This window comes from Hemicordylus capensis, chromosome 2, assembly GCF_027244095.1.
Source record: "Hemicordylus capensis ecotype Gifberg chromosome 2, rHemCap1.1.pri, whole genome shotgun sequence".
Classification (NCBI taxonomy): Eukaryota; Metazoa; Chordata; class Lepidosauria; order Squamata; family Cordylidae; genus Hemicordylus; species Hemicordylus capensis.
In genome coordinates this window covers 154,636,247-154,653,698 of record NC_069658.1, presented here as the reverse complement: position 1 = coordinate 154,653,698, position 17,452 = coordinate 154,636,247, and the positions used below count along the sequence as shown (strand labels likewise).

The window sequence follows — 17,452 nt, the reverse complement described above, 5'->3', positions numbered from 1 at the left end:
GAAAAATTGAGAGCAGAGGGGATGGGGAGGGAGGGAAATAGGTAGATAGGAGAAAATGGTGGAGAATATGCTACACTGTGTCACTGTCTGGCCTTCTTTATGTCTTAAGCACAAAGAGCATTTTAGTTTAGAAGAAAACTTGGCAGAGGATTTAAGAGAGGGTGGTCCAGAGCCTTTGTTTCTGATGGCACTCACCTTGTGGAATGCCCTGCCAGAAAGCTACAGCAAGATATTTGATTTATTCTCATCAATAGAAAAGAACCATCTTTTCCAGCAAGCTGGTTGACTTGAATTTGCATTACCGTTACTGTTCTGGTTCGGATTTGCTGTTTTCTTTCTTCCTTGTTTTGCATCTGAACTCATTCTAGGAATGGTCTAGAGATTGTGGCTGTTGCTAGAAACAGCATCCAGTTATTCTCCTCTCTCCTGAAAAGTCTAGGAATCGTACTCATCAGGTGACATGAGACCATCTGAATTTCCTTGCCAGTTAACAGCTAATGATGTGGTGTGGGGACATGGAAGCTCACAGTGATTATGGTGCATCATGGTGAGCATATTTCGCTGTTACGTGTGGGGGAAGCAGGTGAAAAGGAGACACAGAGATTATTTGTCAGCAGCAACCCTGTGTCTGTAGTAATGCATAATTCCACCCTTTTGGAATATTGTCCTGCTTTTTATTCTGTTCGTGTCTTTTTGCAATAGCAAAGAAAGAAAGAAAGAAAGAAAGAAAGAAAGAAAGAAAGAAAGAAAGAAAGAAAGAAAGAAAGAGAGTGTTGAAAATCACCCTGAATACAGCAGAAAGAGGTAATGGAGTAATAACAATAATAGTTCATGAGCAATGTAAAGAGGAGGACTTTTCTCCTCCCCCTCTCATTTTACCAGAATTTGAGATCACCCAGTGAAACTGACTGGAGGCTTTTCAGACAGCAGGCTTTCCTGCGAGTTCAGGGCATAATGATACTCTGACGCAAAAAGAGGATTTTTTTACCCCAAACTTAAATTGGGCTAGGTTCCATTACCGAGAGGAAAACCCGAATCGTGTGTGAAGTGCTCTCTGAAATATCGCAAGGACTTCGGAGTAAATCTAGATGATATGTGAACGGACACCCAACCTCCCAAAGTAAAGTCATGCTAATGTCGCCATCTGAGAAAGCTCCTGACAACAGATTCAGGATAGACAAGTGGAAGTACTTTCTCATACAGTACATAATAATGGAATTCACTGCCAAACGATGTGCAGCTTACCCACCTAGGTGACTTTAAGAAAGAGCTTAGAAAACTTCACGAAGAGATCATTCAAGGGCTATTGGCCATGATACTCAAATGAAAACCCCAAGGACAGAAATATTATATGCTTCTGACTGACAGATGTTGAGAACAAACACCTGGGGAAAGGTGTCATCTTCATGCCCTGTGTGTGAACTTTCTAGAGGCATCTGGCAGGCACTGCTGGAAACAAAATACTTGGGCTAGATGGAAATTGGTCTGACCCAGCCAGGCAATGCTTACATGCACCATCCAGCCATACTCATTTCTGTTAGAGCATTCGTGTTTCACTCTGCTATTCTAGCTGATTTGCTTTTTGAAGTACAATCTGAACATCAGGCACCGCCCACAATACTGTCTGCCACCAATAAACATAAAGGCATCAAAAGGGTAAAATTCTATAAAAGCATTCTACGTACCAAACATTGTTTGCTCCCCAGATATCGTTCTAATAGAGGAGGGAATTTTGAACAACCAGCCGTGGAAAAAACAGCAGCTTTTAGAGGATGAATCATACATTCCCCTTTGTCACACAATTGCATTTCTCTAACAGTGTCCCACATGTCTGCAAAGAGGTAAGTTCCTTAAGCAATGTGTATGGAAACACCCTCAAGGACAGGCTACAGCTGAGTGGGAGTAGGCAAGAGGAGGGAAGAACCAGAGGCCATAAACAGGGGCAAGGGGGCCAAGTGAAGTAGTTACAGAAGAAGTGGCCACGGAGGGAAAGGAAGCTAAACTAGGCCAGGGCAGGCGCATGCAGAGGGCCTTACGCATGGACTGTAGGCAGCAGGGTCAAGGGAAAGGAAGGGAGGGCAATCCTTCTTTTCTGCAGGGGATGGAAAGTGCCAAAACAGCACCACACAACTTAGTAAAGTGTCCCTTTACTAAGGTCATAATCCAGTCTGTGCTTCTCCAGTTGTAGATGGCTGATTCAACCCCACTCGCTCCCAAGAACTTACTGGTACAAGGAGCATCAGAGGTATCAGACGATGAACGGTAGTATCGACTCAAGCAGGCACATTCGCTGGAGCCTGGCGTAGAAGAATAGCTGTGGGCAGGGCAAAGACTGCAGGGGGCATCTCCCACCGAAGCCTTGAAGGTGCCAATTGTGCAAGCTACAGATAAAAAAGGAGGGAGACAAAGAAAGACACTCATTATATCATTTTATGTGTAAGTTCTGTTTATTGGCCTACTAGCAAACAAAATGACCCCATTGGCTGGAAAAGACCAACAAAATCTCTAGTCCATTCCATCTTCAGCTGGTGGGTTGTGATCAAACTTCAAATCACGACCTGATATAAGGTAGGCAAAAAGGAAATCAGAAAGACTGGCACAGAGAGAAAGGGGAGAGTGAAGGGTGGCCTAGACAGGGCAAAGGTCTGCCTTAATTTTTTTTTTTTAAACATTTTATATCCCGCTCTTCCTCCAAGGAGCCCAGAGTGGTGTACTACATACTTATGTTTCTCCTCACAACAACAACCCTGTGAAGTAGGTTAGGCTGAGAGAGAGTGACTGGCCCAGAGTCACCCAGCTAGTTTCATGGCTGAATGCGGATTTGAACTCGGGTCTCCCCAGCCCCAGTCCGGCACTCTAGCCACTACACCACGCTGGCTCTTGGTCTTGTGGGCAGTGGCCAAAAAAGGGCAACTATGTAAAATGTGTGACATTCAAATTTAGAAGGCAACATTACCTAGATTTACTATGGCCGCATTCTCACAACCAGAACAATTGCGGTTAAAGAGTTAACCATGATCAGTGAGCCCACGGAGCATGTTGTGAGAACCTGGAATTTCTGGGCAATCCTGTTTAATTCACTGCGGTTAACCAGCTTACGACTGGGCTCAGTAACCAGGATCCGAGACAGTTGCAGGGGAGCAGTGGCAGGAGAGGGGGCCTGCCTTCATCTCCTGCTTGTGGGCTTCCCAGAGACATCTAGTGGATCACTGTGGGAAACAGGATACTGGACTAGAAAGGCTTTGGGTCTGGTCCAGCAAGGCTCCTCTTCTGAAGAAATGAAAAAGGTTTCTTTGCTTAGGTCATGCACCAATCAAGAGTAGATTTGGGGAGATACTATGAGGCTGTATAGACAAGCAGCCAAACCCAGGCTTGGGCAGCCCTGCCTAGGTTTGGCTGCCTGTGTGAAGCACCAGGATCGACACCAATCCCAGCACTGCCTGCCCGATAAGCCTTGGAATTTACCGGATCTTCAGGCTTTAAATTTGTGCTGTCAAGTCGGTGTTAGGGGTGTGCACGGAACCGGCTGGCCCAGTTCGGTTCGGGTGCAAATTGCAACCCGAACCTCCGAACCAATCCGCACATACCTAGTCGGTGTCGACTCCTGGCACCCACAGAGCCCTGTGGTTTTCTTTGGTAAAATACAGGAGGGGTTGACCATTGCCATCACCTGCACAGTATGAGATGATGCCTTTCAGCATCTTCCTATATTGCTGCTGCCCGATATAGGTGTTTCCTATAGTCTGGGAAACATATCAGCGGGGATTCGAACTGGCAACCTCTTACTCACTAGGCAAGTTATTTCCCCACTGCGCCATCAGGTGACTACTTCAGGCTTTACCCTGGATTAAAAGGCATGAGTACACCCTTCACCCCAGGTAGGGGGCCATGTGTGCGCTCAGGCTGCATGTAGCCTGCGCACACACAGAGTCGGGTACCTAGAGCCCCCGACTCAGAGAGGAGTCCCCCAATGCACCACGCTCATTGTGCAGTGCACTGTGAGATATCCAGAGGCCGGGCATCCTTCCCCCAGCCTCCCTGCCACTGTGCTGCTCGCCACAGCAGCGCTCATCTGCAAGTGTAGCATGGTGAGCAGGGCTTCAGCCTGGATCATGTGGGGGGAGGCAGGAGCGTCCCTCCCCCGCTCCAAGAAAAGAAGTGGTGTGCACGACCTCATTGTGAAACTGGGCTCCTCCTATAAAACTAGTCTTTCAGTTAGCTAAATAGTTGAGGACTCTTGTTAGTGAAATAATTGAGGGTTCAGATTAATTTAATATGTAAAACATCATTAAGGCTTCTTGCTCAAGAACATCCTTCTTCATCATCGGTGAATTACTGTCTTGTCCTTTAAGCCTCTTGTTTGTTTCCTACAAGCACTCATAGGTAATTTTGTTTGATGAAACCTGACTCGCGCCTTCCAAATCAGGATATGAATCCCTGCCAGAAACATGGGAAACAGTACATTGTATTATTTGTAAATTTAATGCCTTGCATAAAGCCAATTGAGCTTTAACTAGGCCACCAATAATCTCTTCCTGTATATGTGTGTGTCTATATGTCCTCCCATAAGACGCAAGTCTGGCGATTTTGAGACAGGCAGCCTAAAGAACACTAGACTGTAAAAATAAACCTACTCCTGCTTTCCATCTATCCTTGGGAACTGTGTGCCCATCCGCTGTTCACATCTGCATATGCCACACATGCACGAGACTGCCATGTACATTGCCACATACATCTAAAATAAGACTTAGACCAGGGCTTAATAATGTACCGTGCTGTGTCTAGACATGCAACACATTCTCCATCCCGTAGTTATATCCCCCAGCTACATCTATCATTCTTGCTTCTGGATCTAACCCTCTGCGTACTGGGAACAAAATGTAATCTTAGATTTTTAGGGGACTAAAAATCTTAGATTTTATTTCCTTTGCAAACAGAGGATTTTCTTTGTGCATTTTTTTTTTAGTTTGTATTTTATTTTGTACACTTTGTTTTACTAAACTCAATGGCTGACATGTCGTGCAAGGCAAGGCAAGGCAGTTTGGAACCTCCCATGTTGCTGCAGGCAGGAACGCTTTACAGGATTGTGCAACAGGGCTCATCCACTATTACTTAAAATTGTGCAATCCCTCTTCTGTGGCACTATGTCAATTATTGCCAATGGATGTAGTGCCATGGAAGTGCTATTGTGCAATTTCCAATAGTAGTGGGCGAGCCCTCTTGGATAACATCGCGTGGCACGGGCTGTTCAGAACCAGCCGTGTTGCCATGGCACAACATGCCAGCCAATATTTGGGGGTGAAATAAGAAAACCAAACCTAGCCATTCCTGAATATGGTTATGTCACCAACAGTCTGAAATTCCAAAAAGGGTTTTCAGCATCCAGCATTAGCAAGCTCTAGTAAGAAATATTCATTATGCTGCCAGAAAACAACATTGATTGTAAAGAGGCAAGATCATGCACTGGAGTTCAGAAGCTCAGAAGGATTTATAAAAGAAAGAAAACGTTTTATGTTGGGCAAGAATCAAATCTGTAAACATGATTCTTCACATCCTACACTTTCAGTATGGGGCCTGAATGCTCATGTGATATTTTAACAACAACTTTTGCAGACGTTGCTTCTGGCAAAGACTCAAACCTTCATTTTGGGGGGTTTTCTCCTCAAATGCTGCATACATTTTAAAAAAAATCATAGCTGAGGCATGGTGCGTGTGTGTGTGTGTGTGTGTGTGTACAGAGAGAGACCGGAAAAACAAGATTGAAACAGAAAAAGGAAAACATTTTTCTAGACTAAGCAGCTAGCAATGTTTCACACAGGCTGTGGAGTAATTAGGTGCCCTATAAAGTTGGCAATTTAGGGTGCAACCAAACAGTAACCTCCCTTACTTCCAGATGGCAACCAAACGCAAATGAAGAAAGAGTCCCAGGACGAGTCAGGTATCATTTTCTCCAGATATGCCTCCCCTCATACACACAGAGAGTTGTTATTATTTATTGAATTTATGAATCATTGCTCCACTAAAAAAGTGCCCCAGGCAATGTGCAGTAAGAATGCTGAAGTTTCAAAACTTTGCAAGACATTCTACCATGCTTGCCACAGGCTAACTGGTTGCTGAAAGATTAGTCTGTGCTCCTCTCTAATGCTCTTTTCCATGCTGCTCTTTGCAATCACATCATCTGGCAGGCTGTTCTATCTTCTTCCTCCTTCTCACAGGGCAAGAGAGTTCTGAAGCAGCCCTGTGGTGGCAGTTGGGGCAGGGAGAGGCTTTCTCTGCTGGAATCACTGGAGCTGAGTGGTGCACCATTCCATTCAGCTGTTTTGGAATTGGGATCAGTGCGGACTGAAAGATCTCCAAGATCTAGGCTGCAGGGGATGGGAAGTGACAAAACAGCACCACCCAATGGTGTGCCCCTTTACTAAGGGCATGATCCTCTCTGTGCTTCTGGTGTAGATGGCTGATGAGTGAAGGGGTGTTGGATTGCATTGCCTGGTCTCCGAATGTGACCTGAAGCTTCAGGGTTTGAACCTCCTTCTCAGGATCTCTGATGAGGGGCCAGAACCAAGGGGACAGGCTACTTTCTGCTTGACTTCATGGCTGCTTTTGTTATTGGCTGATATATGAAATGGAGCCCTAATGGACATGGCTGATGTCCATGAGGGCTCCACAATTGGCACATCAGCCACTTTCGGCCTCTGCTCTCTGACCTGGAAGGTGCAGAAGAAGGCAACCAAGATGATCAGGGGCCTGGAGCACCTTTCTTATGAGGCAAGGCTACAACACCTGGGGCTATTTAGTTTAGAAAAAAGACGACTGCAGGGAGACATGATAGAGGTCTATAAAATCATGTATGGTGTGGAGAAAGTGGATTGGGAGAAATTCTTCTCCCTCTCACATAACACTAGAACCAGGGGTCATCCCATGAAATTGATTGCTGGGAAATCTAGGACCAACAAACCGAAGTATTTTTTTAATACAACGCATAATCCACTTGTGGAATTCTCTGCCAAAAGATGTGGTGACAGCCAACAACCTGGATGGCTTTAAGAAGGGTTTGGATAACTTCATGGAGGAGAGAACTATCAACAGCTACTAGTCGGAGGGCCACCTCCAGCCTCAAAGGCAGGATGACTCTGAGTACCAGTTGCAGGGAATTGAGGGTATGCCCTCAACTCCTTCCTGTAGGCTTCCAGCGGCTTCTGGTGGGCCACTGTGTGGAACAGGATGCAGATGGGCCTTGGGCCTGATCCAGCAGGGCTGTTCTTAGGTTCTATGTTATGTCTTGCCTTCACCAGACTAATATACCAAGTACTGCTCTTTAGTTCCCAGGGCTCAAACTTCTGGAGACCTGGCAATCCTAAGGAAATCAGGAGATAATTCAGCATGTAGTGTGGGGGGGGGACATGGAAGAGGAAGGGAAGGATTTGTTGGGGTGCTCGACCATTTGTTTGACAATTTATATGTAACTAGCCCATTCAAGCTCTCAAGGCAGCTTTCAACAACTAGCCGTCAGTACAATAAAAACCCTCATATGATCAAAGAAACCTTAGTGGATTAGTCATATAAAAGTCAATTAACTGATTACATCTGTATATGAGAAAAAACTGTTCTAACTAGAAAAGAGGCATATTTTGCTTTCAGATGATGTGCTCATGTATTGCAGCAAGCATCATCTTAGAAGAGGCACCCCCCTTTTCTCAACACAAGAATGCCTCTTTAAAGTTGGCCCTTGCCATCTGCAGTTTTTGTAAGCACTCATATTAAAAGCAGTATTAAAATTCAGAGTCTCTGACTGATTGCTCAAGGGCACCTTTTTAGACAAAAATAGTTTTCATTGATTAATCTACAGAATTTATCAATGAAATGTTGCAGCCTTAGTACAAACAGAAGTTTAAAAACCATCTGGAAAGCACTTGAATAGTTTGGAACCAGCAGAACAAGACCAAACAAACAGTACTCTAAAGCCATTCTTATTTCTCTCTCTAGAGCTGCGATCTTCATTATTTTTCAAGCGAGAGCTACTTTGGCAAAACAAAACAACAACAAACTTTAATGTGAAAGCCATTTCCCGCGGCCCTCTGCGCAATGCTGTGCTTCCCCCAGTGCTGGGATGAGGGGCCTTGAAGAGAAACAGAGCCCTGTCGAGCCCCAGCCAGACAGCTCTAGGGGAAGTGTCGGAAAGGACTACTACGCTTCACAGTGCGCTGTGTGCACCTTCAAGATGTCACTGGGGCTTGACAAGGCTCTGTTTCGCTTAAAGAACCAACCCTGACCCCAGCACGAGGAAAAGCACAGCACTGTGCATGGTGGGAACAGTCACCTCAGCATAGTGTGGTGAGTGTGTGCGGGGGGGGGAGTGTGACTGGTTGTATCCCAACTTGGCCAGTTGTATCTCGTCCTGTGAGGTCTTCTCAGCTGGCCCTCCTTAGTGTCCTGGGCCCTGGTGTCGTGCGTGGTGCCTGGGCCAGCAGGAGGGCCTTCTCTGTGGCCTCCCCTCTTCTTTGGAACACTCTTCCCCAGCCCCCCCCCCCAGATTTGTTCAGCTCCATCCCTAGCTGCTGTTAAGGCCCTTCTTAAGACTTACCTGTTTCACCAGGTGTTTGCCCTTTAATTTATTTTTTACACACACACACACACACACACACACACACACACACACACACACACACGGTACTGTTGTTGTCCACCACCTAGAGTCTTTGGAGGGGGTGGTATATAAGAAAACTCTGTATCGACCTAATAGGTAATTTGTCACACTTAGGGTTGATGGGAGACACCACTGGTTCCTGGGTCATGAGATGAAAAACTCTAGAGGCCATGTTCTAGAGACCCATGCTAAACAGGAAGGTCAACCCATTTTCTAAAAGTTGAGAAAGCATCAGCCAGCCCGGCTTCCTTAGGAAGCATCTATCATTAGTAGCTGAACACATATTTTGAAGGCAGACGCTCCTCATTTCAATATTTGACATTTATTTGAAAGGGTCTGAGGTAGCAGGGTCAGGAAAGACCTTTATAGAGGTCCTTGCAGAGCTGCTTCTAGGCAGAGCAGACAATACTGGGACCAAAGAACCCACTGTCTGATTAGAAATAAGGCAGCTTCAATAGTCCATACATTCAATTTCCAAACATGGAGAGCTACAATAGAAAAGAAGCACCACTATCCAGGCCTTCATTTGTGAAGGGCTTCATCTTCAGATCCAGACATGAGGGAACAAGAGCTCCTCCACATACTTGGCACTTAATAGGTCAAAACCAGTCATTAGAGTCACTGAGAAATCTTCCCAAAGGGAAGTCATTTACACTGGTGTCACTCCACTAAGCAGACAGGAATGTAGGAAATCACATATAAATGGCTGTGCCAGATTCAGCAACAAGCACCTTCTCTGGGTCAAGTGGCAATGAATAGCCACTACATTAAAATACGCCCCCCCCACACACATTTCAAATCAGATGTGATCATGGATCATCTAAAACTTTCTTGAGACTGGAGAAAAATAAGTTTTTCACAGAGCAGAAGATTGCTTGTTAGTCAACATTTCCCTGATGCACCATTAGGTGGCTTAGATGAATGGTAAAGTAAAGTGTGCCGTCAAGTCGATTTCGAATCCTAGCACCCTCAGAGCCCTGTGGTTTTCTTTGATAGAATACAGGAGGGGTTGACCATTGTCTCCTCCCACGCAGTATGAGATGATGCCTTTCAGCATCTTCCTATATCGCTGCTGCCCGATATAGGTCATGTTTCCCATAGTCTGGGAAACATACCAGCGGGGATTGGAATCGGTAACCTCCGGCTTGTTAGTCATGCTTTTCCCTGCTGCAGCACTAAAGGTGATTAGATGAATGGTAGACAATGGGAAATGATGATTCTGTCATGTCATCTTCAACTATGATAAAACCGGATGTCTCTCCAGCATCAAGGAAGTTGTAAGGAAACCACAATCCCATCTGGTATGAACCACGTGCAGTGTGTGTCTCCTCAAAGCCAATTGACCCAAACATGGTGTATGTTGCTGGTCTATACACAGGACAGCTGAGATGAAAAGCCTTCTCAACTGGTTCGAGGATACGTGTTAAAATTAATCTAAATTAAAATTATTTTCTAGGAGCATATAACAGGAAGGGTCAAGGATAATCCAAACGATAGCAACAGCATCAAACTACAAGTCACAGATTAGCTTTCAAGTTTCATAGAAGCTAGTTATCTCTCTACCTTGTGACTTTTAGTAGATCCTAATAAAATATCCCAATATTTAGTAATATTTAGTAGAATTCAAAGGAAAGACAAGAGGATGACCAGCAGCAAGGTGGATGGACTCGATTACAACAGCAATGAATGCACCACTGAAAGACCTTTAAGGCCAAATTGAAGACAGATCATTCTGGAGAGAATCTATCTATGTGGTCGCTAAGAGTCGACACCAACTTGATGGCACTTAATCAATCAATCAATAAAATATATTGTGCTGTTGCTGCTTGGGATGGACACACACACCCCGCCCCGCCGAGACAAATATGGCTATCTACATTTTTTCAGGCCAGGAATGAAACTCCTCAGTCTCTAGACTTCAATTCATGGACTGTTTTAGGTCCATGAAGGGTATTAAAGAGCAGCTCTACTGGGAAAGTTGATCCTATAAATAGTACTCAGTAAGCACTATTCACCTGCACTGTTTCCAGATCAAGAACGCTTCATTTCAAATATCATGCTTCTTTTGAATGCCAGGGAAAGAGTCAAGAATTTGATCATCAGCTAGAGACAGGTCAATTTGTTGGTCAGAAATGCGCTGGTCTTTTGCTACTTGACAGTAGTGCTGACAAGTTGCAACTTGGAAATCCCATCTGTATCTATTTTATTAATGTTGTAAGCCACCCCGAACAGTAGTGCACTGAAGGGGCAGGATATAAATATGGTAAATAAACAAACAAACTCTTGCTACTTTCAGACAAGCTGGCAACACTCACATGTAAAGAATTTACAGTGAGCTGTACACAGAAGGTTAGTCTCCAACTCCCCTAACAGGATGCAATCAACCAAGAAGGGCAAGGATCAAGTGGCATGGAATAGGCCCTACCTTTCCAAGAATCCTATTTACATCCATAGCCAAGAATAACTGAAACTGATCCAAGCAGGAGTGATAAGCAGAAACAATGGGCAACTCTTGCTTAAGTCCCGGTTTTGAGTGATGTTGGTCAAATGATGTGAATCTTTCACACAACAAGAGGGCAATAACTTGATATGCAAAATGATATCATACATTTCTGGGTGTTCTTAAATCTCAATGTATTCTCAATGTATTTCAAAGTAAGAGACTTCTTCTTTTGAAGAAAGACATTGAGGCTATTCACAGGATGGGGCGAAATTGGGCTAGCAGAGGCTAGCCCGATTTTGCCCCATCGTGTGAACCACTAGGCTCAGCTGCGAGCTCGGTGGTTCCTAGGCGGGTAACCCACCTAAGTACCCCTCCCTTAAAACTAGATTTGTGGAGAGAGCGCTCCGCAAACCTGGTTTCACAGATCGTGAGTAGAGCGGTGCGGCTCCACAACGTGGTTACTCATGAGTAGACCCCCAGAGGGGAGGCAAAAAGCCGCCTCCCGGCTCCAGGGGTCTCCCCAGTATGCCCTGCGCACTTGCGCAGGGCATACTGCAGCTTCCGGGGGCTACGTGGCCCCCGATCCTCCCAGCCCCCACCAGCTCTTTCACGGAGCCGGCAATCATGTGGGTGGCCGATCTGGCTGCCCAGGGCTCCCTCCCTGCTCGTGTGCGGGGAGAGCGGGCTTAGCCCGCTCTCCTCGCGCACCCTCCAAAACCGGGTTTCACTGATTGTGAGACCCAGCTCATAGTGTTTTTTACTCTCTTGAGATGGGAACAAGCTGGGTGCCTTGAATTTTATTTTTAGAAACACTCATACAGGCTTGTTGTCATTTTGTAGTTCCTTCTCATGCTGCTCACAGCCTTGTGTATAAGTCCACACAGGTTAGTAGCCCACAACAAGTTTTACTACTCTACTTGGCAAAGCATACCTATTTTAGCCATTTGTGACTTTTTGCAAAAGATTTTTGCAAAAGAGCCAACTTTTGCAAATCTTCATTGAGGCTATTGTCACACGCAGCCTAACACAGGCTAAGGAAGCCCAGCTTGGGTTAGGCTGTGTGTGAGGACCACCAGGATCAGGCCAGCGCTGTCTAGACCAGCTTTTTGGCTTGGCTCCTAGTTGGGGTTAAGGGAGGAAGCAGTCCCTTAACCTAGGCTTTCTGATCATGTGTCTCCTCGGACTGCATTCAGCTCGAAGAGACCCAGACACGAGCACCAAGAGTGCCCGTCCCCAGAGGAATCCCCCAATGAACTGTGCTTGGTGCACTGGGGGATACCCGGAGGCCAGCATGCATCATCCCGGCTCTCCGGAGATGCTTCATGTAGGAGCGCAGACAGCGCTCCCAGAAACATTCTGTCAATCACCCGGGTGGAAGGCCCGCCCAGTCATGTGAACGACCTCTTTGTCGGGTTGCCTCAATATAAATGGGGCTTTAGGTTGCAGACTTGCAATTTTTTTTAAAGGTAGTTTGGCAGAAATATTGTGTGGTAATTTTGGGTGGAAAGGCTGTGGCGGGTACGTCATTAAAAGTTGTTTATTGCCACCTGCGGCATTTACACTAGAATTCAGGATCAAGCTGTAGTAAATGTTTAAGTGTTCTACAATTGAAAAAATAATGATGTCCCCCTCTAACGGTAGCGTTTATGCCGATGCGGCATTTCTGCTGGGTTTCTACCATTTTCCAACCTTTTTTCTTTACTGAGGCTTTTACATCAATGCAGAGTTTCCAACATTACGGTACTTCATGGGTGTGCAGTGTGCATACAGTATGTTCTGGAGGATTTTGAGGTTTTTCCAAAATCAGAGTTCTTTTTGAGCTGTGGAATCAAATAATTCAGTGTGTATACACAGGAAATAATTCTTCCATCATGCAACCTTTAATTCTCTTATATTTTGTTTTATTTATAAATATACAATCAGATCACAGTGAAGGCAAATTATGCACTCCTACAACAAGGAGAAAACCTGCCAAGTGCCAACACTGCCAGAGAGCCACTACTGCAGACCCCCAAGAACGCACCCTAGGTTCAGCTAACTCAGCTCAGAAGTTTCCACCTCTCACTCTTTTTGTCTCATTCTATCTCAATTTCAGCTGCAAGCTAGTTGTTTCTCTTTCATAAATACATGCCTGTAACACAAAGGTTCCAGACCCTAGAGATATGAAGGCCTAGAAAGAACACCGGGGAAAATCAGGAATCCCCCCCCCCAAAAAAACCCCCAGAAATGGGGAAACTGGGAATCCTTGAAACACTGCGGTGGGGCAGGGGAAATGGGACACTCTCTTGTGAAATATTTTCCCTGTTAGAATGATGCACAAACTAAGGCTCTCCACACGAGAGAGCTTGGCCCGCACTCACCACAGATGACCAGGCAGCTCGCCCTCGGTGGCCGAATCGGCCGCCCACACAATTACTGGCTCTATCACGGAGCCGGTTGGGGCGGTGGGGATCAGGGGCGTCTTGGCTCCCAGAAGTCCCAGCATGCCCCGCACGAGTGTGTGGGGCATTCTGGGGAGTTGGGGGGTGGGGCAATTAAGTGGGCTTGCTGCCGGGAGCCGTGCAGCTCACACGTGCAGTGGAAACCAGGCTGGGCTCCCTTAGTCCAGTTTCCACTGTGCATGAGAATAGCCTCAATACTTTGCAAGACAAGGCTTTGAAATACTGTTATAACTACTCGCCTATTATTCTCTCGAAATCTTTTATTAACTATGTGATACAGTAATATGTTTTATGTTAGACACTGAACAATAGTTGATATTTACAATTCCAATACTATATTCCCTAGATAACGCTTAAACCCTAGCTATATTTCTGCCCTCACCTGCCCTCAGAGGGCACATATTTATCTTTACGAGAGGAACACACAGGCCAGGGCCCTTCTTTGCATGTGAGCTGATGCTTGCCTTCATCTTTGATGGTGGAGATACAGTCCTCCTGAGATGGGCCCTGTTCATCTCAGAGATACCTCAGCCCACTTTTTAAAACATAATTCAATATCCACACTTACTACCAGTTAACACTATGATTTGTTAGGCTGGCAGTTTTTTCCGGAGAACTCAAGGCAGTTTGAAATAAAGGTTGCTGCTATGGTACATCCCCCCACCCACCCACACACTTTTGCCTTTGATAAGCTGTACACGTTTTTGTATTGTTTCAAAAGGCTTCTAAATCTATTTGATCAGAAGCAATTGATACTAAAGCCATGTTCAGGCATTTAGGCATCCATGCGAGCACATCTGTAACCACCACATGTCTGCTGATGTGCTTTGAAACCATGGTGCATGCCTCTACCCCATGACAAGGACAGCATTTGTCTGAAGAGACCAATGCTGGGCTTGGGGGGGGGGGAGGAGGAATTCCCTCTGATTACAAATGCTGGTGCTCCCGCATTTGCAGTCATGGAGATAACATCTCCCTAAGGGCAGCATCTGTCTCCTCAGACAAACACGGTTCATACAGTGAGTAGCAGGGAGGATATGACTGCAGAGACTCACAGCACGTCAGCATAGGGACTGGGCTTACAAGTGCACTCTCATGGATGCTGTATTAGGACACAGTGTTCATTATTGCCTGAATACCTGAAAAGGGCTAAAATGTGTGTACGATAAGAAGCAATGCAATGCCTGAAATGGCTTTCAACTTAAACATGAGGGTCTCCATCAGTGTTCCCTGTAAGAGGGATTCTCAGATGTTGTTGACTACAGCTCCCAGAATCCCCAGCAATGGTCCTTGGCAGGGGATTTTGGGAGTTGTAGTCAACAACATCTGCGAATCCTTCTTACAAGAAATACTGGTCTCCATCCTTCCTTTACTTAAACTTTACTTCACCTTATAGGGATATTATTGTTATCAGATGAAGATAACAAGTTTCTTTTGTTTCCAGCTGAGGTAATGCTGACTGTAGGACCACTGTTCCTAAATCCAGATAATATGAGTTACCCTTTATTTACTGCAATGTTAATGTGTCTTATTCTCAATTTCCTCTCCCTAATTTTCAACTGCAAAGTCTCAGATAGCTTCAGATATCTCAGGTTGCAGAGCTTGCAGGTCCCTCTTTAGCACTAGATATATTTGTGATTATTATTTGGAATACTAGTGAAATTTAAAAATACGCATGTCTTAGTTGTATTTTGCAAAAAGGAAATCTGGATATGGTAGCTGACATGATGGGGGAAATTTGAAATTAAAAGGACAAGTTAGGCAATGCCTAACATACCTTTCTATATTATCCATACATGTTAAAGTCTGGGATTTACATCTTTTAAAATCTGCAAATATGTTTGATAGTGACATTAAGGGCCAGATAAAATTGCCTACAGGTCGCCAGCTGGTAATCTCTGGTTTCAACCATGTTTAGGCCTGTTTCTACATGGATCTGACAACCATACAGGAGAAACTCTTTGGAACGATGCCAGTACTTTTTGATGAGTGTATATGTAGTTGTAAGCCCCTGGACTGATCAGAGTACAGGAGGCGTTTTATATCTGGAAACAAAAAATAACCCAGAAGGTTTTAAGTAGGGCTGTGCTGGTGTGTACTGTTGCTGAGAAAACAATGATGTATGAAAGTGAGGTAGAGAGAGACAGTGGCAATGTTACATGTGATGGGGAACGATGAGGAGAGAGCAGCTGTCTTTACCTCTAGGCGCTCACTAGCAGATGAAGAATTATGCATGAGATGAAAGCAAAGCCCTGTTGTCCATACGCCGCTGCGTATGACATTTCCAGAAGAGTAATCATCTCTGTGGACGAAACTCCCCCTGCAAAAACTTCATGTTTTTGCCACCAGAACTTTATGTGCATGCCTGGTCCTATATTAATTGTAACTGTGCTTCTACTTCACAGACTTACAAGTGGGCTGAGTGGAATTCCCACCCAGTTCATGACACAGCAGCCACCATACACAACGGATTGCTGTGTAGCAATCCACTTTCCACTCTCAGGAGTTTTCCTGTAGCCTTGCAGACAAATAGGTGAGCAGATAATCTTTCCTCTTGAATTGGTCGTCTGTGGTTTCCCCTTGCCTGCCTTCCTGCATCATGCAAGAAACGCTCTCTTGCCTGGAGGAGTGTCTGGCCTCCGAGGACTGCCCACCCCTTCTGTCTCTCAACATTTCTCAGGCAGTATACTCATATAATGCTGCCGGTTTGACATCTCCTAGGGAAGAGGGACTCTCCTCCTCGCTTCTCCCACAAAGAGAAAACACACATGTAGGGTTGTTACCTTGCAACCTGGAAATCATATGCATACGTTTAAATCTCCAGGGACCTTTACACACAGCATGCTTTACCACAAGTTTACGGGGAGGCTCCACTGCAAACTTGAAGTTGTTCCAAAAAACCAAAACAAATAGTGGATTTTCCCCCCACCCCGAGTATAAATCAGGCTACACTCTAATGCGTAGTGAAAAACCCAAATTGTGTGTGACGTGCTCCCCGATAACTAGCAGGGACTTGGGGGTAAATTTGGCCGATATGTGAACACACCCCCTCAATTCCGGAGGAGATGCGAGTTAAAAGCCCCTTGTGAAAAACTTCCTGATGCTACAGAAGATGAGGCACAGGTGGCTTTTCCTACCTGATCCCTCTCAGGCCAGAGGAGTTTTGGCTGCCTTGTCTCATGCATGTCCGAGAATTTAAAGGTAAGCACTTGGTGTGCGGTTTATATGAGCTTAGAAACGCTCTTAGGAGTAGATGGGCATAGTTACTCCTACATTCTCCTCAGAGCCAAATTATCCATGATGCTTTACTGCGTTATTAGCTCTGGTGGGCCTACTTTTTTGTTAGTAAATAGCAGCTGGATTGCGGCCCTTGCAGTTCAGAACCATGGCGGGGGGTGGGGAGGGCGGCTTTAACCCTTTCCCCCTGCTGAGGTCCTGATCTGGCTCTTTTCCCTGGAAATAAATTCCCATTGATGCCAATGGTAGCTTTTTGCTGGGGTAAAACTGCAGCCAGATTGGATCCCCTCCAGACTGGGACCTTGGCAGAATAAGGTTAAAGACTCTCTCCCATAGTCCTAATCCAACTGCTATTTGCTAAAATGAAGCCCCTCACAACTAATAATAGTTTATATGTCACGTGTAGATCGGATATCAAAGGACATTTCTGTGGGCAATGACTGCTGAAATCTCCAGAAATAACAAGGGCCCGACTGACTAGAATTTCTGGAGGTGAGTGGCCTTCAGTGCCCCCACAGCTCCTTGCCCCTCCCCACAATTAGCAAAATAAATTGTGCTAATTTAATATTTAAATATGGAGGCGTGCTTAATTTGCATAAGATATACAAGTCTCAGAATGTAGCTTCTCTTGTCACATAATGTGGGCTAACGTATACTGTATTGTAAGATTTTCTGAGTTTTTCG

The 17,452-nt window shown here is 45.3% G+C and overlaps 1 protein-coding gene across 3 annotated transcripts in view; it reads right to left on the bottom strand.

Annotated features, from left to right (window-relative positions):
- Nucleotides 1–17,452, bottom strand: part of LOC128343208 (ephrin type-B receptor 5) — a 144,272-nt gene that overhangs the window by 45,087 nt on the left and 81,733 nt on the right. For all 3 annotated transcript variants that reach the window (XM_053291857.1, XM_053291859.1, XM_053291858.1), the window contains exon 4: nt 2,226–2,381. In XM_053291857.1, the coding sequence (XP_053147832.1) occupies nt 2,226–2,381 (156 nt within the window). The remainder of the gene's footprint in view (nt 1–2,225; nt 2,382–17,452) is intronic.